Source organism: Salmo salar, chromosome 02 (assembly GCF_965601325.2).
Source record: "Salmo salar chromosome 02, fSalSal1, whole genome shotgun sequence".
NCBI classification, from domain to species: Eukaryota; Metazoa; Chordata; class Actinopteri; order Salmoniformes; family Salmonidae; genus Salmo; species Salmo salar.
The window spans coordinates 30437618-30465278 of NC_138292.1; the positions used below are offsets into that span (position 1 = coordinate 30437618).

The 27661-nt window shown below is 44.9% G+C and overlaps 1 protein-coding gene across 1 annotated transcript; it reads left to right on the top strand.

The window, feature by feature from the left end:
- Positions 1-3974: 3974 nt before the first annotated feature.
- LOC106579240 (R-spondin-3) lies at positions 3975-23160 on the top strand. The gene is made up of 6 exons (XM_014158965.3): positions 3975-4837; positions 12086-12277; positions 12686-12829; positions 13111-13257; positions 13566-13751; positions 22004-23160. Exons 1-6 carry the CDS (start codon positions 4744-4746, stop codon positions 22240-22242), a joined length of 1002 nt encoding a protein of 333 aa, XP_014014440.1. The 5' UTR covers positions 3975-4743; the 3' UTR covers positions 22243-23160.
- Positions 23161-27661: the final 4501 nt, after the last annotated feature.

The following is a 27661-nucleotide window of genomic DNA, read 5'->3' on the forward strand; positions in this document are numbered from 1 at the left end:
GCTTCATCAAAGTGAAGAAATCTCCATGACCCCCATGCAGATGAATATAAACCCATGGTTCTTTACAGACTCAGATCCCTCCGCTCCCTCCAGAACGCCTGCATGGGGCTGCCGCACACGTTGCCTGGCAACAACTGATGAGAATAAGGTGTTGGAACTCTTATGATTAAATCTCCTGGGGTCAGGGGGTTTGACCCCTCGGAGCCGGAGTGTTGTCGTTGTTATCCCTCCAGAAAACCCATGATGAGAATGAAGAAGTTATTAGGTGGAAACTCGTCTCAGTTGTAGCTGGCTTTGTTCACCGAGTTTTCCCAGATTTCTCTGATGATTCTCAGAATACTTTTTTGTGTGGCGGGGGGGGTTGATTTCATCATGTGTCTAAACTGACAGACAGTCACACAGGCAGCAGTCATGCACTGAGAGGAAACAGAGGAAATACATAAATTGAGGTTCTGCCAGCCACAGATCCTGGTTTCTTTTCATCTTAGGTTCAATTTATTTAAACATTTTGGTCCAACCGACAAGAGGCGCGCCTTGGAAGGAATGCGTACTTAATGCCACAATCACGCTCAAATTAGTTAGGCCTGCCGAGGGATTGCTCCGGGGTTGATTTCATCATGAAAACGACCGGAGCTCCGTGCCTGTAAAAACGTCTGACCAACGCCTGGGGAACGATCCCAATGCTGCAACAGAGGTTTTTTGGAGGAGCAGCAGGTGCAGAGAGGCTCAACCCAGGGCCGGACGCCTCTCTCTCTCTCTGTGTGTGTGTGTGTGTGTGTGTGTGTGTGTGTGTGTGTGTGTGTGTGTGTGTGTGTGTGTGTGTGTGTGTGTGCGTGTGTGCGTGTGCGCGCGTACGTGCATGCGTATCTCTATCTATGACGCATGACGTGGCTCTCTCTGTCCTCTCCTCACCTAGCTATGTTTTCACTCTGCATGGCAGGCAGCTGAACTGATCCTTGATTATCTGTCCTTAGCCAACTCCTGAATCCCCTTTATTCAGACATGATCCCCCACCAGCCTCGATACAAGCATCTGTCTCATGCATGCCGCAGTGGTTTGATCTAAGCCCTCTGCCTCCAGATAGGACAATCTCATGAAATAACGTCCATTTATTAGGAGGCTCTGACTGTGAGGGTGACATCATAGAAATAGAATTACAAGAACAGACAAAGCCCTTCAGACCACGGTAATCTGACGGTACCAAGATAAGAATGTGGGCACAGCGCTTCACAGTGCCCTCATGGGCACATTCAATATGGCTGACACCATACCCACTCCTCTCCCTCTCCTCATCCCATCCATGCACACTCTGGTTGCTTCATGTTCGGAGAATGTCCTGGATCAGTGTGGACCTGGGATTATCATCAGGACACAGGCTGCTAAAATGGAAAGCTGCTGCTGCCTTAGAAAACATGCTTATAAGGACAGAGAGGGTGCTGTGTGTTTTCACAGGCTCTCCATGGCTCACCATCACGGCCCACTTTGAATCTCCATCTCCATTGCCATCCAGGAGTAACTGAATCGTAATGGTAAGACAATGAAGATGAACTACTGCACATGGGCATCATCATTGGGGAGAATGTCAGTGGCTGCCTCCTAAAAGGCACCCTATTCCCTATGTAGTGCACTACTTTTGACCAGGGCCCATAGGCTGCCATTTGGGACACAACCTCAGTTATTGTCCAAATAATAATTCAAGCAGAGATCACAATGGATGGGATGACAACAGACATGGGCAGACTGTGGCAGACAAATAGAAGTATCCAATAAAACATGATAATTCCTCCCAGTTCCCTGGCTCGGAGTTTGATTTGCCCTACTGCCCCATTGTCAGCTGGAGCCCACTGTTCTGTGGTTGATTCGCGCACCTGGCAGACTTCATTTAAGGGTGTTGATGGATCCTCGCAGGCGGTCACAGGGAGTGACCAAGCGACCTTCCCCCTCCCACCCCCTCTCCTGCCCTCCCAGGCAGCACCCCTCTGTATGGGACAACACTATGAGGGGGGCTGGGGGGGTACAAAGAGGTGCTTGTTTCTAACCTAACCCTCTCTTATGTTCAACATCTTGGAGACCTAGCTATCATCTTCATTCCATGGGTTTTGAATACAATGTCCGCACACTATCATTGACAAATACAATTGGAGATGTGAACATATCATGGTTGAGGTCGGTCCTTTGCATCTTAGCTGCGGTTAAAGTATTTGACATTCAGACTAGAGGAGAAATGAATCAACGTTTTATAAATCCATCTGTAATACTACTGCTTGGCCTGGTTCTGTGTAGGTGCGGTTGGCAATGGAGACCTTAGTTCACCCTCCTACAGTAAAAAGAACCAACACAATGCTTACATTATATTCCACGTCAGTGTGATTGATGTAGCAGCCACAATGGAGGGAAGTATTGGTCTGCATTATATTTTTCTAAACATCAACAGTTGGAGCTGGTTAGAGAGAGGCCTCTACTCTACTCACAGTGCCAGACATGTAAATAACCCCTCCTCTAGGAGGGAGACAAGCAGGAGAGGAACCACTCTATTTAATTCAATTCAAAGGGCTTTATTGGCATGGGAAACATGTTTACATTGCCAAAGCAAGTGAAATACTGTAGATATTAAACAAAAGTGGAATAAATAATCAGACATTAACAGTAAACATTACACTCACAAAAGTTTCAAAGGAATATAGACATTTCAAATGTCATATTATGGCTATGCACAGTGTTGTAATGATGTGAAAATAGTTCAATTACAAAAGGGAAAATAAATAGATATAACACTCTCTCTCCCTATGTCATCCCTCCCATCGCTGATGTTGTTGTTAGGATAGAACATACAAATACATTATTTTGTGTTAGTGTCACCATCCCCACACAGAATGGAAGTGGATCTCTCAAGGTTTTCCTAAACAACGCTGCCCTCAAAACCTGTTCCGTTTATATGAATCACTACAGACAGACGCTTTTATGGCACTGACTCCCTCTAGAGGTGATGGGACAAACTGCTTCTCTCCTCTCATAGTATGGCAATGAGCATGTCTATTGCATACCTACAGATGTTCAGTTAAGCTCCCCTTGCTAGAGGCCTTCTTTAACAAGAACACCATACAATAACAAATAGGTTCAAAAAAATTATGCCATTGTCCAAAGTGCTTTGTTAAATAAACATGCGCGCTCCGTACTGCATACCCAACTGGTTACGGCGCGTAATGACAGCATACAGCATACAGAGATTCCTTTAGAGAGGGTCCCATGCTGACTCTCTCGAGCTGCTCACTGATCGTCTTCTCGTATTTTATCTCTAAAGTGCACAAATTCATAAACAAACTCAAGAGCCATAATTTCCGTGGAGAATTACGTCAGACTAAAATTGAATATATTCAGTAGCTTCAAAAGACGCGAGTTAAGGAGGAGGCTGGCTTTGGGTTAATTGTATACCACACTTTACTCGACAGGCCCCCTCAAACCAGATTAGGCTATACTAGGAAATGTCTCTCTCGCCCTCCCTCTCACTCTCTCTCTGTGAGAGTTACGCGACCGCAGGTCCATCAGAGGTTCCGCTCGATGCACACTAGACCAAGCTCGCGTGTTATATATAAGCAGAGAATGGGAGACTTGTCTCTTGAAGTTTCAAGTGATTGTACATCAAAAACGACACAAAATAAACAGCACGGCATGGAATAATCCTTTATAGCACAGGTGCAGTCCTTTTTTGTGTTCTTGATGGTTGCAAATAGTGTCATCTACAAACAATTAAAACGTTTAAAGTGTGTTTCTCTGTAGCCAGAAATAACAGTAATCAAACATAATAAAAGTGTATCATAAAATCGAAATTAAAAGGACGATTTGGCCATAAACAGTGAATATCTGAAAATCCATAGAAATACTACGTGCGTAAAACAGCACAATTTCCCAATGATACATTATCAACACCATGCCAAGTAAAAGGCATCTCAACGGAGGGGTCAAACTCGAAGGAAATCTAACGTGGGGGTGCTTGCCCTCTAAATAAACTTTCGAGCGTGAAGGGGGAGACCGCAGAGGGCTGAAGTCATAAGAGAGCGAGTTGGAGTGGGGGAATGAGTATTGCACGCAAAACTGAAAAGAGCTGAAACTGCGCAGATTATTTTTGCTTTAATTAACTGTCGACCAACGAGAAGGGCGCGACAATCAAGTTGGTTCTCACCTCATCGAAACTTGGTACTTTATTACAGTTAGGTGCTGCTGCTGCCAGTGACGCGCGCGGCTCCCAGTTTTTGTCTACTCCGTTAGATGATGGGGATGACGCGATGACCTCCTACACGCAGGGCACAATAAAGTAGCCCTCACACCTGGACGTGCAGCGAACTTTGAGAGAGTATCAGTGGAAGATACAGGAAGAGGACAACTGAAACTGTATCAATATGCCGGCCTCGATTATATGATCTACGCTTTCTTTCTTTGAGTATCTTCTTTTTCCCGCGGTGGATGATAATCTAACGGTTTGGTTGTGGGAATATGCTCACTACGGATACCTGATTTGGTCTCGCTTTGTGGCACACATGAGGATTCTATCAAGGATGTTACTGTCTAAACGGCCCAGGTGTCATTGGGCCATCGTAAATCAGACATCACTCTCTGCGCAGAGCAGGGGATTCTGCTCTTTCCAGGAATAAGACAACACGTTCCCTCTCAAAAAAGTGGAATCAAAGCTGCACTTTTCCGGAGGACATTGACATTGGCTATACAAGGCATCATCTCCGGGTTACTATGCAATTACAACTGATCTCCTTTGTTTTGATCTTGACCTGCATGGAATACACTGATTGTCAGCAGCAACCCTCTAGGCATCGGCAACATAAACGTGAGTAAAGAGCGCCCGCGCATGCAGTGAGTTGCTCGCGCGCACACACATGCTCCTGGTGTCGGTTCCATTCAACCCTACTGTAGTGTTGTAGTGCCTATCATTCCATATGACATACATCTTTTCATGTAGATAATAAATAACAGAACAATATGGGTACTGTATCAAGGCTAACCGATATGAATTGAACATCTCATACTTGACAATGGAATTTACAATGAAAGATCATAGCATGGCTTTAGGAAATATGCCTAATTGGGTTGGAATGCTTTTTGGTTGAGGTGGAGATGTAATAACATAATCCTGTGGTTCAATCTCTATTACAACATATGAAACTTCCCATAAATGAATATGTCAAAACAATGTTGATAGGGTGGGTAGCTTATAATTTATAATATGATACAGTTTTTTAACTACAGCCCGCATTTAGTTATAATCAAAGGCAACTCGACCAATCTAAAAATGTGTTGTTTTCAGATCAATAAACATTAATTTTAATCACTAGGCAAGACCGAGTGCCTCTGTGGAAATCACTATATTGTGTCTACAAAAGCAATATGCGCACTTTACTCTCGGCAGCGGCCAATTTTACGCACATGTCCTCAACCACACCGCAGTCAATCATTGGACTGCATGGCGTTCAACATTACATGACCCTCGGGTTTGTCATTTTTTACTGATGAAATTCAACCAGTCACTGCTCCCTGACAGTTTTCTTAGAAGTGTATTCCACAGAGCTCCATCAGCAGTGCGCGCGGCATCCCCTAGTTCCCATCGCTCTCTAGCGGCCAGTGGCAGAGCACTTTTTACGCGGCATGTCTGCCGACAAAGTATGTTATAACTTTCTGATCTAAATTATTCATTACATACAAAGTTCGTCTGAAGTGTATTATATTTGCATTTCACTGATGTTATGGAATGCTGCAGTGCTTATGCTTCCTTGACAAACTCCGTGCAACACTGAGTAGGAGCTTTGAGCATGTGGCAGCGCGTGCCATCTAACCGCTGTTAGAGGATGCTGATACAGTTATCTTCTTGATTGTAATACATGTAGAATATAAGATTGTGCATCTAATATGAAAATACATGAAAGCCTGGCCATGTTCATCTTTAAAGGGCGTTCTGTGTAGAATTGCCAAAACTGTAACATATTTTTTTGCTTGCCATAACTGTGACTTTCTGTGGTGATAATATTTTGTGGTGTTGAAAAATGGAAGAGGGAACTCATATGTTCATATTTAGTTGGTAATTCAGAATACAGCTATTTTTCAGTTAGAAATTCAGAGGGGTTAGTATCTTGTATGAAATTATTTACAGTATTTCAAAGCTCTGAAGCAAAACTATCATCATATCCAAAACACAACAAAGAAGCTCAGGTAAATCAGTAGACACTTTACTTTTTTTTTTGTTGCTTCCTAGATGTTCAGAGTATCAGCAGCATTGACCATGGCAGGGTTTTCCAACCCCAGTTCTGTGTGTTAGTGCTGGGCTGGAAAAAAAGCCAGCTCTTCCACTAGTTCTCCAGGACCAGAGTTGGAGAACTCTGCATGAAGGTATCCGTTCAGCATCTTTCTTTAAGCCTAATAGATGTCATGTTCTGTGTCAAGTAACTCCACGGGTCTCACCCTGTATCTTGTCAGTAGTATCATGGAGCTTGCTTTTATTATTCTCTCTCTGCACTATATTGAAGTTCAAGATGTGCTTCCAGATGTACTCTTCTGCCTTAGTAGAATGGTCGAGTATGGCATGCATCACCTGTTGCCAGGTGGATTGTTATCTGGAAAGGTAGGCTAGTAACAAACAATAGTGGTGTTTTGGGGTGTGTCCCATACGCATTGCCTGGAGAAGTGTTTAACTTCTTAACAACCCCTTCTTCAACATGATATGTCTTATCTAAACCGTACATGCCTGCGTAGAAATGGTGAGTCCACATTGGTTTGTGGATGCATTCCAGATAGACAAACGGTGGGTCTCCACTCGTGCATCGCAGCTTACTTAGCTGGTGCTAATTGAAGGAGGCCGACCTGACATATGACTATCTGTGATAGTCAGACAGAGAGAGCAGGGTGAATGAGCTCTCAGTCAGGGACCTGACCATGCAGTCAACTGGACAAAGACAGTCCACTTCCTTCTGCCCTTGATGTATCCACAAATGAGAGAAATGAATGCCTGCGAGCAAACACAAGATAGCAGAATGATTTCTAGAATAGAGGCCAGAATGATTTCTATGTGGTCTAGAATATAGATGCCAGATGATTTCTGTGTGTTCTAGAATAGAGGCCAGAATGATTTCTAGGTGTTCTAGAATAGACGCCAGAATGATTTCTAGTGGGTCTAAAATAGACTGTAGGTGTGAATAACAGATTGGATTCCTAATAAAGGGAAAGAAGGACAGATAATGAAATAAAAGGGGGGGGGGGATATGCAGAGGTTCAACACCACAGCGTTTGATTAAGAAAACATATTGGAAAGGCAAACTTCTTTTTTTTAGGTCTGTGCCCTATGACTTGGGTGTTTGTCTTCATCATTCTGCTGTTAGCCGTTTTGTTTATATCTACACATGATGCTCAAAATAAGCATGGTTGTTTTCATCTTTTGGTCAATGATTTTAACTTTATAAGTGGTTCAAGCAGTTCAGGCAATTAAAACCTCACAGTACAGACTTCACAGTACAGACCTCACAGTAAAGACCTCACAGGACAGACTTCACAGGACAGACCTCACAGTACAGACCTCACAGTAAAGACCTCACAGGACAGATTTCACAGGACAGACCTCACAGTACAGACCTCACAGTAAAGACCTCACAGTAAAGACCTCACAGGACAGACTTCACAGTACTGACCTCACAGTAAAGACCTCACAGTACAGACCTCACAGTACAGACCTCACAGTAAAGACTTCACAGTACAGACCTCACAGTAAAGAACTCACAGAACAGACCTCACAGAACAGACCTCACAGTAAAGACCTCACAGGACAGACTTCACAGTACAGACCTCACAGGACAGACCTCACAGGACAGACTTCACAGTACAGACCTCACAGTACAGACCTCACAGTAAAGACCTCATAGGACAGACCTCACAGTACAGACCTCACAGTACAGACCTCATGCAGGAACATTTGTATTGTGGGTATGCAAGCCACCTAATTGATGTTGGGCAATTCCATGGTAACAGAATTACGATGAGACTCAGATTTCTTATTTTAAAATGTATACCAAACAAAAAACATTGATTTCAAAGTTTAACAAACTATATACACAAGGACTACTTTTAACAATTTCCATTGACAATGTTACAAAAACCCATTTCCAGGATGAACTTTACATCTGCACAGATTTTCCAGAAAATGTAGATTTTTTAAATTTCTTATGGAAATTGTTCAAAGAAGTCATTATGCATAGAGTTCTATCGTTTGTTAAACTTTGAAATCAATGGTTTTTGTCTGACATACATTTTAAAGTGAAAAATCTGATTCTTAGCATAATTCTGTTACCATGGGATTGCCCTGTTGTGTCAGTGCGAGCTAGGCAAGGGCAGGCAAAATTCCTCTGTGTTAAGGGTTCTGTGAATTAGGGGGCCTTGGCAGGAACACATGTGGGCAAATGGACAGCAGTTGTAAAGATTGCTAAGATATTTCAAACACAATCTCCGTGATCTATTGCAATCTGGCAGCTAACCCTGAAGTGAAGGAGGGAAAAAAGGCCAACAACTCACCCACGGCATGATATGCCAGAGAACTAGGAGGAAGAAACACCTACTGCACACACTGGCCCACCTCTCCTTGCATAGCTCTGCAGTGGTGAATACTGAGACTAGCTCTTACCATGTGTCGCAATCCCAGAAGTTGCCCCTGAGATGTTCCCCCTAAGAACTGATATAGGATCTGCGTACCTTCCCCAAACCCTTACCTTGACCATCAAGGGAAATCATTACAAACTGACCATAGACCAGTGTTTAGCTCTAGCAGTAGCAATCCAATCTGTACTAAATGAGCTCAAAATATCTGACTCAGTCAGGTGCTCCCTATCATTGCATCAGGTACTATGCATGCCATTCTCTGGCCTTTAACCCAGTTATTGAGTGGGCAGATGTATTACATTTTTTACCATTGTAGCATATAAAAAAACTGCAACATTTCCTCTCTGCCCCATGGAAACATTTGTAGAATTGCTGAAAATCTGATTTAAACTGCAACACCCCCCCCACCATGACAAAAGGCCATTAACTTTAAAGCTGCAAATATTTCTCTCCGCCGCCAAGAGGGGGACACTAAAATGTTTTGCGCGCGAGGTGGGGGGCTTAGGGCCCCCAAAAACCTGCACACATTAAAGTCATTAGCCTTATGAACATAGAAACTTGGTTGCAGTTTCTATGCTATAATGGTAAAAAAGTAATTTCAACGTCTAGTTTTGATTTACATTTGGTTGAGTTGCCAGCTAACATGAATTCAACGTGAAATCAACCACATCAACAAAAATCACCACATAGTTGGATTTCGGTAAAAATGTGTGTAAAATAATGTCAAAATTCACTTGCGTTGATAACTTTTTGCAATCAATTTTCCACGTTAAGTCAACGTTATCACATTCAATTTTTTGTTGTTGAAATGACGGGGTAACAATGTTGATTCAACTAGTTTTTGCCCAGTGGGTGGTAATCAGAATGTGTGTCAAGTTATATGGCTATGATTTGATTAATGTTTGAAGTGACATTTTATAATTACCTTCAAAAAAGCTATTATTTCACGACCCTAAAAAGGTATTGTTTACCTGAAATGTTTTTAAATAAATCATGTAAATTTGTTTGGCCCGCGGCCCACCACTCAGATTATATTTTGTCCCACCAATCCCAAAAGTTTGAGCACCCCTGGTTTAAAGTAATCCAGAGCCACCCGCTAGTACCATTTTCACATCGTGCCAAACCATAATGTGCTGGCTCAGATATGATCTTTTCACATGTCCTTTCCTGCATGGTTCCAGCAACTAAGGTACAGTAGATGCATAACCAGGCACAATACAGCTCAGTTCATCTTGGTTCAGCTTGGCTCAGTAGTGTGAAATGGCAATATATGTCCTCAGTCAGGTACTCACTTGCAGTTCCTGCTGGTAGTCCTAGTATATACCCAACCTTTTCTCCTCTCAACCAGTCTGTCCTCATATCCACCATCCTCTGAGGTCAAGCTCTATAATTCAACAAGAGTTGAGAGTTAAGCCATTTGACGTGCTGCCCTACAAATCAGTCACACATAGCTTAAATCAGCAGCAGCAGTCAGGACGCATGAGGTTTCACTTGTGCCCAGTCCAAGATGACAGTTTATGGTAATGGAGCGCTGCTCAGTTCCCCATTTGTCTGTAGACTTCTCACATACTGTGATGACACTATCCCTCTTTCAAAGACACTGTCCTACCCTGGGTATTTTATAGCCTCCTTATTATAGTAGAGACTGGACACATTTATGCAGGACTTTAACCTGGAGACCAACATTTTGGAAAAGTATGAATAATAAGACTTTCCTGTAAACATTTTGCGTACATAAAATGTTAATAATTTCAACCTGAGCAGGGGCCAACCTCCACACCAACCAACAGAGAAATTGGATGTTATTCACATTCTGGCAGGGCTTTTTTCTGAGCCTATGGAAATATCTCTAACACAAGGCTTGCTATCTGAGTAGGATGTATAGGCCTACAGCCAGGCAGTTTTGCAATCCCTTTCTAATCCTACCATCAGTCATAATGAAAGCTCAGCCTTTCCCTGTTTCTAACACAGTCGACCCTGTAAACCATGTGGGTCGACAGATAGGCTTATCTTCAACACGAAGCATAATGAAGATTCATTTGAGACATGTTGCAAAGTTATAAGTACCAGTGCCGATTACTCATCTTACTCATTTGGCCGTGTTCGCATTGTCATGGCCAGACAGTCAGCTGGAGGTCTGTCTGAATATTGATAATGTTGCCAAATTGTTTCGTCCTTTTAGTCATAGTACAATGAATAAACTGTACTCCTTCTGCGGAGTGAGAATAAGAAGTGCGCAGCTTCTGGCGTTGCGTGCAAACCTTGGTATGCTTGACGTCTCATTTGATTATTTTTCCCTCCAAGAGAGTCCACAGGCCTGCTTGTTGCCTGTCATTTTTAGTATTGAGTTGTTCTATGGTCACTGTTCCCAGAAAAATATGTAAATCTGTAGCATTTTGTCACCATCCAAACGCTTTGTTGGCTATTTGGGATCCTCGTTGCGGTAGTTGGATAGAAGTCATTACTTTAATACAATTCTACACAACTTCATGCACACAATTTAGAAGACTACAAACAGTTCATATAGTCTGAAGAGCTATATTTGTTTAAATGTAAGCAGTAGTCCCTCTTTATTTAATTGGCAGAGAGAGAGAGAGAGAGAGAGAGAGAGAGAGAGAGAGAGAGAGAGAGAGAGAGAGAGAGAGAGAGAGAGACGTAGTTGATTTGTGATTTGTTGATTTTGTGATATGTTGATTTGCAGTGTTGGTTAACACCTTCATCTGTCTCACTGCCACAGTAATATATTCAAACTAGAACCTGGATTGGCATTGTCGATTCTATTAAAAACGTAGACTATCCCCATTTACACATTAGTTCTATTGAATGTAAATGATAGTGTAACAACATGTTGTGGGAGGTTCCTCTGTTCCACCGTTGTTAGTTGGTTTAATGTGGCTGGGTGATGATGCACCTGTTGCATATTGTTAAAGTCAGGTTCAGTACCATGTCAGTTGAGGGATGAGCGTCACGTCGAAGTGACGTAAGACAATGCCTTTTGCAATGATCATGTTGTTGTCTCAATTACTTTAGTTGAATACACTTATGTTATTATAAGGCACTCTGGATAAGAGTCTCTGCTTAATCAGTGCTTCTCATCTTTGGGTAGCAGTACCCTGTGAGGGTGTCTGCCAACCTGGCCTGTACACAGGGTACTTGGAAAGGACCCATACGCCTAACGATCAGTTGTACAGGAGGAGTGGGGTACTTCAGGCAGATCAAAATGTGGTTGGGGGGGTACAGTATCCAAAAAAGGTTACGAAACCCTGTGCCAACTGATTGTATGGTTGCTTCCCAAATGGCAACCTATTCCTATAGTGCACTACTTCTGCAGTGCTCTATAAAGTCAGTGAATGTTGTGCCATTTGAGACACATACAACGTAAAATGTCTAAACTGACTTTTGTCCTTCTGTGCCACATCATCTCCCTCCGCCTTACCTGCAGAGATCCCAGGGGTGAGCTCAGGGTGCCAGGGAGGCTGTCTGACCTGCTCTGATTATAATGGCTGTCTGTCCTGTAAGCCCCGCCTCTTTATCTTCCTGGAGAGAAATGGGATGAGGCAGATCGGAGTGTGTCTGCCTTCCTGTCCCAGCGGTTTCTACGGCACCCGCTCGCCAGACAGAAACACATGCACAAGTAAGTTGCATGACTATTACCAAAGACGTTTATAACCTACCTCTACTTTTACACTAAGGGACGGTTTACATAGACAGATTAAGCCTAGTCCTAGACTTAAAAGCTATTTCAACTGAGAATCTCCATGCGTTTTAGTCCAGGACTAGGCTTAATGTGTATCTGGGAAACCAGCCTGTAGTGTTTTAGTGTATGTATTAAGTCTATTTGGTATCACTGCATGCCAGTCACTCCAAATGCATGATCTTCTATTGTTTTGCACAATAAAATCTCATAAAGAGATGTGCATCTATGTGCAGCCAATTGTCCTGTTTTAGAGTGCTGCTCATTCTAACATACTGCATGTTCAACAAATCACTTCAAGAGCAACATAAACGTGCAGGCTGTTGACTGACTGACTGGGTGTTTCAGAGTGCAGGCCGGAGTGTGATTCTTGCTTCAATAAGAACCTTTGCATGCGGTGCCGAGCGGGGTACTATCTCCACCTGGGCAAGTGTCAGGAGAGCTGCCCAGAGAGCCTGGTCTGCAGCGACACACAAAGGGAATGTGTTCCCAGTGAGTAGAATATTAGACTCTTACGTTATTATCAAGTCCTGATGGTGTTGGTGTTAGACACGTTACAAAGAGGGGACAGTGTAGTGTATTAGCGTTACATATTTGTTTCTGTCTCAATCACATGATGTAAAATGTGGAGTTAAAATAACGTATCGTATTGCATTTGGTTTTCTTCGAATGGAAGAATGCAGTTAAATGTAATTGTAAAGGTCTTTGTTGTGTGTGTTGATGTGATTTGACTCCAGTGCAGGTGTAATATTATGTATGTGTTGGTGTTTCAGAGTGTCCTGCGGACTGTGATGCCTGTCTGATCAATGACACATGTACGAGGTGCAGACCAGGCCTGTACCTGCTGCTGGGGAAGTGTCACCACGTCTGTCCAGAAGAGTCTGAACCAAACGACAAACTTATGGAGTGTTCCCTTCAAGGTGAGCTCCAGAACAAGGAGGAGAGAGTGTTTACCAGTGGAGGCTGGTGGGGAGATCTGAGGATGGGCTCATTGGGCTGGAAAGGAAAAGTATGGAACACATCAAACACATGGTGTGTTTAGTATCTAGCCAAAATAATAAGCCCAACCTCTGATTTGAAGTGGCACTAGCCTCCACTGGTGTTAACTTCAAGTGCTTTACAGTGTCTTTGCCCTTCTATATGTGAGTTTTGGTTGTGAATATCTTTGGACTCTGCCTCTTGTAACATACAGTGTGTGTCTCCCCCTCTTTCTTAATCATTTGTGCAGTGCACTGCGAGGTGGGTGAGTGGGGCGAGTGGAGCCCCTGCTCCCGGTCAGGGAAAACCTGTGGATTTAAATGGGGTGAGGAGACGAGGACCAGGGAAGTTGTCCAGTTCCCTTCTGCCTACGGAAAACCCTGTCCCCCCATCTGGGAAAAGAAAGAGTGTGTCCTCAAGAGGAGGCGATGTCCAGGTAAATACTATAATAACTATACGGTAATCATCAGCAGTAGGACAGGTCACTATCTCCATTGTGAGTGCAGTTGTAGACTAGAGTTCCGGAACCAACTTTGTCTCTAGACTATAATCTGAAATGACTGGTCAGTCATCTGCCACTCCTCTCCTCTCCTTAAGGGACCTGAATTGTTGACTTTAAGGATATGCATTGTGGTTAGTGGATAATGGTGAAATGCCTGTGTGTTGTTGCTCCAACGCTTCGTATCCAGACTTTACGGATTATAAAAATATGTCAAAACCCTCAATTTTTCCCCGTAAACATTGATTTGATGATTTCTAATGAATTACCAAAAATATGTTTTCAACCGAAGCCAAACAGAAAGAATGTTTGTAAGAAGGAGTTGGGGGTCATAAAAACATATTTGCTTGTCCCTTATTATATTTGTATGTGGTTTGTTTGTCATTGGTGGCTGAGGGGAGACTGATCCTTCAGCAGGCCCTGACTGTAGTGTTAAGGGTCAGATAACAGGCCCTCAGCCCCCGAGCCCCCCAGCTCCCCAGCCCCCCAGGCCCCCGAGCCCCCCAGGCCCCCAGCCCACCAGGCCCCAGACCCCCAGGGTCTCCAGGCAGCCTTACTTACAGCACAAACACAACCCCTCAGTAGTGATTCAGCAGAAAAGTTTACTGTGAAGCAGAAACACACAGACTCCTCAAACATCCTCCCTTGGGGAGCCATGAGGCGACGAGGGGAATCAGCATTAGTTTAGACTAATAACAGCAGCTGCCAACACACACACAGATCTGAATACACACGCACATCAACATGTCCCTTTAAAAACCATAGGTGGTCATTTGTAAAGAGTCCTGGTTGGGTTGAATCTGTCATTTAGGCTGTGAAATGTGGCCTCTGCTCCTCCCCCTGTCTGTCGTCTTTCTCTCTTTCTCCCCTTTTTCTCCACCCTGCTGATACTCTCTCTTGCACACCCAAAGAAAACACACCACCCCTCCTTCCTCCTGAATGGGGCTCCTGTTCCCCTGTCCCGTGGTGGAGTGGGGGGCTTAGTGTGGAGTCGGTGCTGTGCTGATCGGCCTGAGCGGGGTGGAGGCAGGCCAGAGCTGTGGGTGGGTGGGTGCATGTTACACACTGTAGGCCGAGGCCTGGTTATCACACACACACACACACACACACACACACACACACACACACACACACACACACACACACACACACACACACACACACACACACACACACACACACACACACACACACACACACACACACACACACACGGTTATCGACCTTGCCCCTGCGTGTGATTACCCAGCTGCTTCCCCCGGGTCGGCCGGCCGGCTCCTGGAACATCCAGTGAGCAGAGCTAATTATCTGCTCTGGCGCGTCCCCTCCGCTCCGTGTTTACGTTCCGCATACGCCACGGGGTCACTGGTCCGACCTCCGCCAGCTCGCACTAATCCCCACCAGCCCCTCAGACACTGATACATCCTCCTCCCTCTATCCCTTCACCCCTCCATCTTCCCTCCATCGCTCCCCAAGGGCCTCTGTCCATCCCCAGACCAGGTTTATTTGTTATTTCTCCAGCCAAGTTTCGTCTTTCTCTAGAAAGAGCTCTCACTCTTTTTCTCTATCTCTTCTTTTCTCCCTCTGCCTCTTTTCTCCCCCTGTCTCTTTTCTCCCCCTGTCTCTTTTCTCCCCCTTTTCTCTCCCTGTCTCTTTTCTCCCCCATTTCTCCCCCTGTCTCTTTTCTCCCTCTGCCTCTTTTCTCCCCCTGTCTCTTTTCTCCCCCATTTCTCCCCCTGTCTCTTTTCTCCCCCTTTTCTCTCCCTGTCTCTTTTCTCCCCCATTTCTCCCCCTGTCTCTTTTCTCCCCCTTTTCTCTCCCTGTCTCTTTTCTCCCCCTTTTCTCTCCCTGTCTCTTTTCTCACCTGTCTCTTTTCTCCCCCATTTCTCCCCCTGTCTCTTTTCTCCCCCTTTTCTCTCCCTGTCTCTTTTCTCCCCCTTTTCTCTCCCTGTCTCTTTTCTCACCTGTCTCTTTTCTCCCCCATTTCTCCCCCTGTCTCTTTTCTCCCCATTTTCTCTCCCTGTCTCTTTTCTCCCCCATTTCTCCCCCTGTCTCTTTTCTCCCCCTTTTCTCCCCCTGTCTCTTTTCTCCCCCATTTCTCCCCCTGTCTCTTTTCTCCCCCTTTTCTCTCCCTGTCTCTTTTCTCCCCCTTTTCTCTCCCTGTCTCTTTTCTCTCCCTGTCTCTTTTCTCCCCCTTTTCTCTCCCTGTCTCTTTTCTCCCCCTTTTCTCTCCCTGTCTCTTTTCTCCCCCTTTTCTCTCCCTGTCTCTTTTCTCTCCCTGTCTCTTTTCTCCCCCTTTTCTCTCCCTGTCTCTTTTCTCCCCCTTTTCTCTCCCTGTCTCTTTTCTCCCCCTTTTCTCTCCCTGTCTCTTTTCTCCCCCTTTTCTCTCCCTGTCTCTTTTCTCCCCATGTCTCTTTTCTCCCCCTTTTCTCTCCCTGTCTCTTTTCTCTCCCTGTCTCTTTTCTCTCCCTGTCTCTTTTCTCCCCCTTTTCTCTCCCTGTCTCTTTTCTCCCCCTTTTCTCTCCCTGTCTCTTTTCTCTCCCTGTCTCTTTTCTCCCCCTTTTCTCTACCTGTCTCTTTTCTCCCCCTTTTCTCCCCATGTCTCTTTTCTCCCCCTTTTCTCCCCCTGTCTCTTTTCTCCCCCTTTTCTCTCCCTGTCTCTTTTCTCCCCCTTTTCTCCCCCTGTCTCTTTTCTCCCCCTTTTCTCCCCCTGTCTCTTTTCTCCCCCTTTTCTCTCCCTGTCTCTTTTCTCCCCCTTTTCTCTACCTGTCTCTTTTCTCCCCCTTTTCTCCCCCCTGTCTCTTTTCTCCCCCTTTTCTCTCCCTGTCTCTTTTCTCCCCCTTTTCTCTCCCTGTCTCTTTTCTCCCCCTTTTCTCTCCCTGTCTCTTTTCTCTCCCTGTCTCTTTTCTCCCCCTTTTCTCTCCCTGTCTCTTTTCTCCCCCTTTTCTCTCCATGTCTCTTTTCTCCCCCTTTTCTCTCCCTGTCTCTTTTCTCCCCCATTTCTCCCCCTGTCTCTTTTCTCCCCCTTTTCTCTCCCTGTCTCTTTTCTCCCCCATTTCTCCCCCTGTCTCTTTTCTCCCCCTTTTCTCTCCCTGTCTCTTTTCTCCCCCTTTTCTCTACCTGTCTCTTTTCTCCCCCTTTTCTCTCCCTGTCTCTTTTCTCCCCCTTTTCTCTCCCTGTCTCTTTTCTCCCCCTTTTCTCTCCCTGTCTCTTTTCTCCCCCTTTTCTCTCCCTGTCTCTTTTCTCCCCCTTTTCTCTACATGTCTCTTTTCTCCCCCTTTTCTCTCCCTGTCTCTTTTCTCCCCCTTTTCTCTACCTGTCTCTTTTCTCCCCCATTTCTCTCCCTGTCTCTTTTCTCCCCCTTTTCTCCCCCTGTCTCTCTTGCCCGCTCCCTCCAGCTCTCCCTAATGGCTGTTGTTTTCTAACTTCTTCTCTTTTGGCTCTCTCCATCTGTCTTTTCTGTTTTTAAACAGAACGTTGTAACCTCCATGTCACCCCCAGTCCTCCCCCTCCTTATGAATCAGAGAGCAGGAACTCTCAATATGAATCAAGGAGGTTTTACGCTCCTTATCCACAAAAATGACAACAGGAGCTGGACTTTAAACAGGTCCAGTACTTAGAGAAATATGGAATGTCACAGAATGAATCACGGGGCAAGAACCCTTACTTTCACTCTTCCTCTTTAACACAACTCTGATTTGGTCGTTTCATCTCTAGTAAGCTCTGATGAGCTACAGTAGCCAGAGGTGTCATGTCATTTCAGTGTACAGTGTCCTCCTCCCCCTCCTTCAACATGCTTTGTTGTCGTAAATGTTTACATACATGTCCTCGCCCGCCTGCCTGCTGTCTCCTTTGTGTTAACAACTGCGGCTAATTTGTCCTCCAAACCACCGTTCCCCAATCTATCTAACCCAGCTAGAAGGTAGCCCCCTCCCGTCCCTCAGTGAGGGGGAGCGGGACAGGCATCCCGTAGCCTTCAAAGCTCCGGGCATTTCTCCTGTGGGACAGCTCAGAGCCTTTAATCCCAGCCTGGCTCCCGCCAAAAGCCCCCTGGACGACAGTGTGCCTGCCATGGAGGATGTTGCCCCCTCTGCGTCATTAGACTAATTATGCTCCTGCACATCCCCTCTCTGACAGCGGGCCAAACTGTTTCCCCGCATGCACACACAGGCACCCTAACCCTCCAGTGAAGAGTGCTGAGCACTGAGCAGCATGATGTCTAGTACTTTATGCAACCAATGCACTGTAGGGTTATCAGTGTAAATGCACTGCATAGGAGTGTTTGTTGGAGGGTGATCCCGAGAAACAATTTCAGCTGTTTTCTTACACTTATCGCTCTCTCTTTAATTTTCTTTCTCTGTCTATCTCTCCCCTTTTCACCCCAACTCTATGTTAAAATTGTAAATAATCAATGCCAGATGACAGTTCAATGAAAGTATCAGTTCAGCTGAGATATCTAGCTAGGGCTAAGCAACGTGAAAGCCAAGCACTTGCATAAACTTGTGAAGTTGCAACACTTTTGAAAGCTGTCCTTAGTTACAGTCATCTTAGAATCCAGCTCTGTTGATATTACTTTTACAGTCATTTTTCACAGTTCTATTTTACAGTTTATATAAACCACATACCTGAACCTGATCGTACTTTACGTGGACACAAAATGTTAGTTTTACATTAGCTGCACCCCCATACACACACACACACACACACACACAAACCATCCCAAAAAACACTGCCAGTCATCCACTGCAGTGTAGCGGGGATGACCATGCTGGTAAGAATGTGCTAAATCTCTGTTGAAAGTGTTTTAATTCAAGTGTCTCCTTCAGGTCCACTGCATCGCTGGACAGTTTATAGAATTCCTAGACACAGTTCAGACAGACAAAAGCCTTCTCTGATAAACATTCCCAGTAATCACCTCAACACGAGCCCAGATGAAGTTGTGCCTTGGATTTTAGGAAACCCAGAGATTATGACTAAGCCGCTTATCTTTAAATGGTTATGACAAACAAAACAATGTGTGTAGAGGGGACTTCCTGTGTTGAAAGAGCCAGAGGTGGGGTGGGATGGGAGCAGAGTCAGATTCAGAATGCTGCTCATCTCTTTTTCGCTCTATCATTCTCTCTCTCTATCGCTCTCATTCGCTCTCTCTCTCTCTCTCTCTCTCTCTCACTCTCTCTCTCTCTCTTTTCTCTATCATTCTCTCTCTGTGTCTCTCTCTATCTCCCTGTCTCTCTCTGTGTCTCTCTCTCTCTATCTTCCTGTCTCTCTCTGTGTGTGTTTCTCTCTCTCTCCCTGTCTCTCTCTCTCTCTATAAATATATATATACATATATCCCTGTCACTCTCTGTGTCTGTGTCTCTCTCTCTCTCTCTATCTCCCTGTCTCTCTCTGTGTGTCTCTCTATATCTCCCTGTCTCTCTCTCTATCCCCTTGTCTCTATCTTCCTGTCTCTCTGAGTGTCTCTCTCTGTCTCCCTGTCTATCTCCTTGTCTCCCTCTGTGTGTCTCTCTCTATCTCCCTGTTTCTCTGAGATTCTCTCTGTCTCCCTCTCTCTCTCTATGTGTCTCACTCTATCTCCCTGTCTCTCTCTCTGTCTCCCTCTCTATGTGTCTCACTCTATCTCCCTGTCTCTCTCTGTGTGCCTCTCTCTCTATCTTCCTGTCTCTCGGAGTGTCTCTCTCTGTCTCCCAGTCTCTCTGTGTGACTCTCTCTCTGTCTCCCTGTCTCTCTCTCTCTATCTCCCTGTCTCTCTGAGTGTGTCTCTCTATCGCCCTGTCTCTCTGAGTGTCTCTCTCTCTCTCTGTCTCCCCGTGTGACTCTCTCTCTATCTCCATGTCTCTCGCTCTGTGTGCCTCTCTCTCTATCTCCTTGTCTCTCTGTGTGTCTCTCTCGCTATCTCCCTGTCTCTCTCGCTATCTCCCTGTCTCTCTCACTATCTCCCTGTCTCTCTCTGTGTCTGTCTCTCTCTCTCTCTCTCTACCCCCTTGTCTCTATCTTCCTGTCTCTCTGAGTGTCTTTCTCTGTCTCCCTGTCTATCTCCTTGTCTCCCTCTGTGTGTCTCTCTCTATCTCCCTGTTTCTCTGAGATTCTCTCTGTCTCCCTCTCTCTCTCTATGTGTCTCACTCTATCTCCCTGTCTCTCTCTGTGTGCCTCTCTCTATCTTCCTGTCTCTCTGAGTGGCTCTCTCTCTGTCTCCCAGTCTCTCTGTGTGTCTCTCTCGCTATCTCCCTGTCTCTCTGTGTGTCTCTCTCGCTATCTCCCTGTCTCTCTCTCTGTCTCCCTGTCTCTCTCTGTGTGTCTCTCTCCATCTCCCTCTTTCTCTCTGTGTGTCTCTCTCGCTATCTCCCTGTCTCTCTCTCTGTCTCCCTGTCTCTCTCTGTGTGTCTCTCTCCATCTCCCTCTTTCTCTCTGTGTGTCTCTCTCGCTATCTCCCTGTCTCTCTCTCTGTCTCCCTGTCTCTCTCTGTGTGTCTCTCTCCATCTCCCTCTTTCTCTCTGTGTGTCTCTCTCGCTATCTCCCTCTTTCTCTCTCTGTCTCCCTGTCTCTCTCTGTGTCTCTCTCCATCTCCCTCTTTCTCCTCTCTTTATCTCCCTGTGTGTCTATCTCCCTGTCTCTCTGAGTGACTCTCTCTGTCTCCCTGTCTCTCTCTTTATCTCCTTGTCTCTTTCTCTATCTCCTTGTCTCTCTGTGTGTCTCTCTCTGTCTCCCTGTCTCTCTCTTTATCTCCTTGTCTCTTTCTCTATCTCCCTGTCTCTCTCTGTGTCTCTCTCTGTCTCCCTCTCTCTCTGTCTCTATTATTCTTTCTCTCTCTATCATGCTCTTGCTCTGTCACTCTCTTGCCCTCTCCTCTCTCCACACTTTCACTCTTTCACTATCTAGTTATCTCTCACTCTCTCTTGCTCTCACTTTCTCTCTATCCCTCTCTACACCCCCACACATTGTTTGGACCCTACACTCCTGCTGCAAGAGCAACCCACCAAAGCCCTTTCAATAATGCCTCTTTCACGCTGCACTATACACACACACACACACACCATACAAACACACACATATGCCATTAACACACACTGGACACAGACACACCCTACAATCTTCCTGGCCTTGTGGGATGTATGGGGGCCTCTCCTCCTCTCCTGCCCTGAGCTCAGATAGTTCAGATAAAGATTACAGCTGGGGAGAGCTAGCACTAGTGCTAGTGCCAGCGCCAGCTTTGTCTCACCTTTGAGGCTGGTGGGCTTTCATTATTCCTACCGACCAGAGCCAGGGAAGACTAAACAGAGTTGGATGGTAGGGCCCTATATCGCACTGGCTGGACCCCAGGAATGTGTGGGTCAGCGTTGGGCTGGTGTGCGCTGCGAGCCCTTCTCTGCCTGGTCAGGACGGAGCGGAGCTCAGAGCACGGCTGGGCTGATTAATGGACACAGGCTGAAGGGGGGCCAGGGGGAGAGAGAGGCTCCGTGCCTACCTCAGCAGTTTCGCAATCCTGCTGCTTACACATGGACAGCACAACACGAAGAGGGCCAGTTTCAATTTGTCAATCTGCCCCCCCCCCCCCTCTCTCTCTCTCTCTCTCTCTCTCTCTCTCTCTCTCTGGGGGGGTGTTTTATATTAATGATGTGGGGCTTTTCAGCTTTCAGTGGTAAACTCTACAACATTCCATGAAATTGATTTGTTTATGAGATGTCGAAAGAGCAGATCAACTGAGCAGATAAACTATTTAAAGGCATTCTATTTTTGACAAAGCCTTTTAGCGGAGAATTGCAACAGCTGAAATAAACCTTACTCACAGGGTGTGGCCACTGTCTGTGATGCAAGGCTGACCTCTAGTGGTGAATAGGGGGAACATGTTTGTACTGTGCCATATTACAGAGTTACTCCCTGGACAGCCATCGTCACACCCATTCTCTCTTCATATTCATCTTATTCTGTATATCTTCATCTGAAAGTGCAGTTCCTGCCATGACCCTCGACCAGCTCTCTGTGTAAAGTCATGTAGATCACTTGAAAATATCAGAGTTTAATCTACAACAGAAATCATTATAAAGAAACTTTAAAATTGATACATTGGACGGGCTGTGTACAGAAACAGAATTGCTTTCTTTCCTTGGTAAACTCAAAAGGCACCTTTTAACGAGATGCCAGCAGTTGACTAACAAGTGTTTTCTGTTCTGTGTTTTTTATATCTCTAGGACAAGGCAAGGGGAGGAAGGGTGAGCGGCGGGGCGAGCGGAGAAATCGTGACAACCGCCGGGACAAGGACAGCCAGGATGAAAGCCGGCGGGAGAGGAAGAAGGACAGAGAGAGGGAGAGGGGGGAGACAGGCGACCGGGAGGACTCTGAGAACAGGAACAAGACAGAGCAAAGACGCCGGAGAGGCCAAAACAGAGACCCTGTTGTCTCACCTGAGGGAGGAGGTCCTACACAGTAACGAAGCCTGGAGGAGCCCTCTCACTCCACCCCCTCTTTGTCCCCCTCGCCCCCTCAACTCCTTGCTGAAGGGGTGCTGCTGCTACCTGTATTATTTAAATATATACTGTATATGCACAAGAGAGATGGGGTCACTCGATCGGGCCACTACAGACTCTAAGTACTTCTCCCCTACATACCTACTTACCTACCTACCTGCCCCCCTCCACCACACATCACTGAGAGGCCGCCTCCCCCTTCCCGTCCTGTCCTCTAGTTTCACCAGACCAGAGAGACCCAAGAATGCTGTTGATTGGACGGGAATGAACAAAACTGCTCTTGTGATTGGATGGGACTGTACAGAGAGGAGAGGAGTGAGTCAGGACAATGTAAATGCTTGTTGAATCGGTTATTTAAAAGGGTCCCGCCCAGTTAGAAACAAACGTTGCGTCTTGGTTTGAATGTAGGTTTAATTTGTGACATTATGTAGAATTGTTGTTGTTGTTTAAATGTCTTTATGTTTTTGTTTGTTGTTTTTTGCTGAGTAAATTATCATGGGATATCAGTAACAGAAAGACAGACAGTCAGATGTGGTAACTGCATCCAGATGTATAGTAAACATATGAGACAAACCGACTGAATTGATTTTGTGACAGAATAAGGACGGACCCCAGTGTTTTCCTCCCAACTTATTATTGGTCATGTTTGTTCAGAAGTGTCCTGGACAAAGTGCTAGTTTGCCTATCTGTAAGCAGGATCTGTGCTTTCACTAAAGCCACCTGAGCAGAAATCAAAAGCATCTGTATGTCAAATAAACTATAATGGGTTTGTACTTGTCTTTGTTTTTCATTTGTTATCTTTGGGCAATTCTATGCCTGAAAATATTTTTGGTATCTCAGATTGTTCTGGCAACTGTCAAATAAAAACTTAATTCAGGGGATGGATGTTTGACATGCTTTTTTAATTTGTATCACAAACCATTTGGGGGGAAATCATGATAAAAGTGAACAATTTCAAAAAAATATATATATTTCAGAAACAAGACACTCCCTATTTTAGAGCACACTATATGGAGTAAAATGACACCACGATGGTGTCTTTATCATGTACAGTTCATGGATCATCTTACAGTGGACATCTATAGGTCTAAAAGGGACGAATTGGCCACTTTCATCCCACAAAATAGTTTGTAATAGAAATCTAAAAAAACATATCAAACATCCTTGCTCCCATATGAAGTTTCTATGTGAAAATAGCTAGAACATTCGGAGATAACCAAAATATTTTCGGGACACGGTAGTATGGGATCGCCCCTTTATTATTTGTCAACTACATGAATAAACACTCTCCGGAGACCTGCCTTTCTAATTTCAGATTCACTGAAGTTGTTCATTTTTGCAAGTCTTTTGAAGATATATCCATCCTAAACACGGTTGTTTGTAAGTTTATATAGGCCTTCACATAAATTGCATTAAATAGATGGTCATAGATGGTCAAACAACTGTCAGTGACACGCTGAATCAAACCCACCACAATCTTACTTACCCTTATTCTATTCCTTTACATTCAGCCATTAGTACGTCCCGTTTAGCCTTGTGAGGGGAATGGCCCGACGCTGGCCAAATGCTCTGTCTAAACGCAAATACAGTTTCGGTAACATTTGGAATTTAACTTTCATATAATCGAGAAATATTATATTATATCCAAAAGATACACTTACTGTACGCAGTTTAGGACAGTTGTATTTTGAGAAATACATGCAATCCAGTCGGAAATGTGGAATGGAATGGACCAATGGAATGGACCAATGGCAATGAGAGCGCAAGATGAAAGGAAGTGTGCTAGCCGAGGTGGTGTGTGAAAACAGCCAGGTGCAACATTTCAAAACTGCTCACAGTAAATCTATCTTTTTTATTTAAAAATAATACAATTGAAATAATCTTTCTCGCTTACATGAATGTAAAGTTCCAAAGGTTTATAAAACCGTATTGCTAGAAGGATTAATAACGTTTCTTAACATTAAAACCGAGTGTTGGGATTGTAGACGTTGATCCAGCTGTTGTCCATACATTCAATTGAGAACTCAAGGGCTGGGTACACTGTAACTAAATAGTATTACGTAACTGGTTCCACAGCCTTTTTTTTTGATTTACTCAACTTTTCATTTTTTATTTTCCAACATGAGAAAACGTAGGCAAAAATTCAGTCAACTTAAAATGTGTTTGTTCAATTTCGTCTCATATGTTCATTAAACTAGAAAAGTATTATTTTACCAACAGAAAAAGGCTGTGGAAATAGTTACACACTGTAACGCCCTGGCCATAGAGAGGGGTTTTTGTTCTTTATTTTGGTTAGGCCAGGGTGTTACATTGGGTGGGCGTTCTATGTGCATTTTTCTATGTTGGTTTGTTTCATTGATTTTGGCCGTGTGGCTTCCAATCAGGCACAGGTGTAGAGTGTTGTTGCTGAGTCACACAAGTGCCTGTTTTTCCGTTGGGGTTTTGTGGGTGATTGTTTCTGTTTAGTGTTTTGCACCTGACAGGACTGTTTGGCTGTCGGTTTTCTTGTTTTGTGTAGTGTTCTTTAGTAAATTAAACTTCAATGATGAACACTAACTCCACTGCGTATTGGTCCACTTTCTCAGACGATGACTTCTCTGTTTTGTCTGACGACGAAGACAACCGTTACACACACACAGTGCTTTTAACATCCAATGTTTTCAACTTACATATTTGACACCTGATTACATTGTGCAAACTCACAACCTCTTGGTTCACAGCATACCAATCTTCCTGCTATGCCACCACGTCTGTGTCAATAACATATTTGACACACGTTGACATACATGATTGCATTGTGCATGTTAATGTCTAATGTAGGGGAGAGTGAGATATGTTGTCACACTTCTCACGCTGTCTAACATTTACTGGGCACAATACATCACAATGGTATAAATGTATACCAAATTAAAGAAGTAAGTCTTGGGCACTTATTTTGCATTCATTACATCTTCTTAAATTATTTCAGTATGGAGTTGGAGACCGTTAAATAGAGAGTGTGCAAGCGGGTAAATTGTCACACTACGTCGGGTAAGTTGTCACATTGGATTATCAACAAATAAGAACACAAATAATGAATTGTGAATATTGATTTTAATTTCAAATTCATAACGAAATTCAACTTCATTAAAGAACTCAAAATAAAAACAATCATGCCTAGAGAATCTGGCAAATCATGCCTTTCAATCAAAACAATAATGCTGGCCGAGCACACACACATTAAGTGGCACGATCAATTTACTTTGAACTTTGAAATGGAACGTTTTCTGGCGTGCACATAAATCCATGGTAATTGTTGGAATCGAATGTAATGTAATGTTGCAGAAAACTTGTTTAAAGTCTGTGGCGTACAGCTGGTCAGCCACCAGGGGGAGTCTCGTCGAGGCCTGGTGACAGACGGAGTATACATCACGAGGCGATGGCTCCATCTGCTGGACATGCCAGGTCTCGACGGGCTTTCCGGCCAGGACTGATTGGGAGTTGGTGAGTAATCAAGGGCTGATTGCTCAACAGCTGTGCAAGTCTCATAAAGCTGCCAGAAGGGCAGCACACAGGGAGAAAGTGGGGGAAGAAAGGACTCCCAAATAGTTGGGGACAGTTGCAGAGGTAACAGGAGTGAGTTCAGTTTTTGATCCCCACAGGATACAGTAAGACCCGGAGCCAAGAAGACGGTATCCCGGAGAGGGTCTCATGTGGGAGACCTTTTCTTTTCAACTATTATTTTAATAAACTCCTTTGAAACTGAGCTAATCCTACTCTGTCCGTGTCTGATCTGTGTAAACGTTTTGACACAACCCCCTGGTCTGCCACAAGTCTTAACAAAACTGACGAGGTGTTTAAACACACTAATGCTCTAATGCACAGTTTTGTAACAGTCTATACGAGTACATCCGCATCTGACTAATCAGACTCATCTTCAGAGTCACAGTTCTGGCACACATAAATTGCCTGGCCTGAGGTGCAAGCATCATGTGCCCATTTGTTGCATCTCACACACTTCACCCAAGTCTTTTTTGGAAGGCTGTTTGAAAATGGCTCCACACAGACGAGGCAGAAGCTCTCCTCTTCATCTGATGATGACTCTTCTACAATTTTTCTTCTTTGCAGATCCACATTTTGGATCTAGATTGCTAGATTGTGCCTTATTCTTTTGCATTTCTAGTACCTGCTTCACTGGTGTGTCAGTTAGAATTGCGGTTTTGTGCTGTTTTCTTCCTTTGCAAGCTGGTTTTTGGGGGCCAGCTTTTCGATATGGCCGGATGTCCTCAGGAGTTGGTAGTCCGCTGTCAGCAATGGCATTGCTGGGCAAGGGTGAGCTGGTGCTAGCATAAGAACTGGGCAGGTCTGAGCTCATAATAGGCAGGGCTGGAATGGTGCTGGGGCCTGGCAGGTTGGTGCTGGGGCCTGGCAGGGCTGAGATGGTGCTGGGGCCTGGCAGGTTGGTGCTGGGAACTGGCAAGGCTGGAATAGTGCTGGGGCCTGGCAGGTTGGTGCTGGGGGCTGGCAGGGCTGGAATGGTGCTGGGGCCTGGCAGGTTGGTGCTGGGGGCTGGCAGGGCTGGAATGTTGCTGTGGCTTGGCAGGGTTGGTGCTGGGGCCTAGTAGGGTTGGGTTCTGAATGGGGCAATCTGTAACGTAGGATGGCGCAAACTCAGTTTCCAGAAATACATCCCTGTTGTAAGGTTGTACCCCAGCCACCCTAAAGCCAGCCTGAATGTTCAAGGGGGTTGCAGCCAGAGGGTAGGTGATTACCACAATCCTAGGAATGTCATAAATTGACATTGTCTTCCTGGGATTGTTCCTCATCCAGGCATCACATGTGGTGTTGATGTGCATCTTTAGTGGCCCGTAGACAGACCTGTCTAAGGGTTGAACCCAACAAGAGCAATGGGATGGGAATTACAGCATAATTATGACATTTTCTTTGGCATAATTGAGTCCATCAATGGACAGATGGAATAAACAGGGCTTCTCCTTTGAGCACTTCGTATGCTCGACGAAATGTTACAGGAAGTCAACAAAGTGCACATCTTTCATCCACCCAGAGGGATTTGTCCCCTCCTTTGCTGCCAGTGGCCCGTTGATCAGGAATTGATCGAAGAAGTTGACACGGGGAATATAAAATATGGAGGTATAATATTCCCTGTGTCTGAGACAGCACAGGCCAGTGTGACGAGGGTTCCCCTTTCAGTGGAGGTCAGTGACCCTACTTGTTTGAATCCACGTCTGCCCACCACATTGTCATGTTTATGTACAGTGGTCACCCCAGTTTCATCGACATTCCATGTCCCCTGGTCCAAATTGATATCTCTGTAGCACTTCTGCTACATTGTCGAAGAAAGCATGAACATTTTATCTGTTGAAACTACTTGCCCTGGCAAGG

Coding starts and splice junctions, on each gene's coding strand:
- LOC106579240 (XM_014158965.3), top strand. CDS start 4,744: ATGCAATTACAACTGATCTCCTTTGTTTTGATCTTGACCTGCATGGAA. Junction 12,830..13,110: donor ACAAAGGGAATGTGTTCCCA/GTGAGTAGAATA, acceptor TTGGTGTTTCAG/AGTGTCCTGCGGACTGTGAT. Junction 13,258..13,565: donor TATGGAGTGTTCCCTTCAAG/GTGAGCTCCAGA, acceptor TCATTTGTGCAG/TGCACTGCGAGGTGGGTGAG.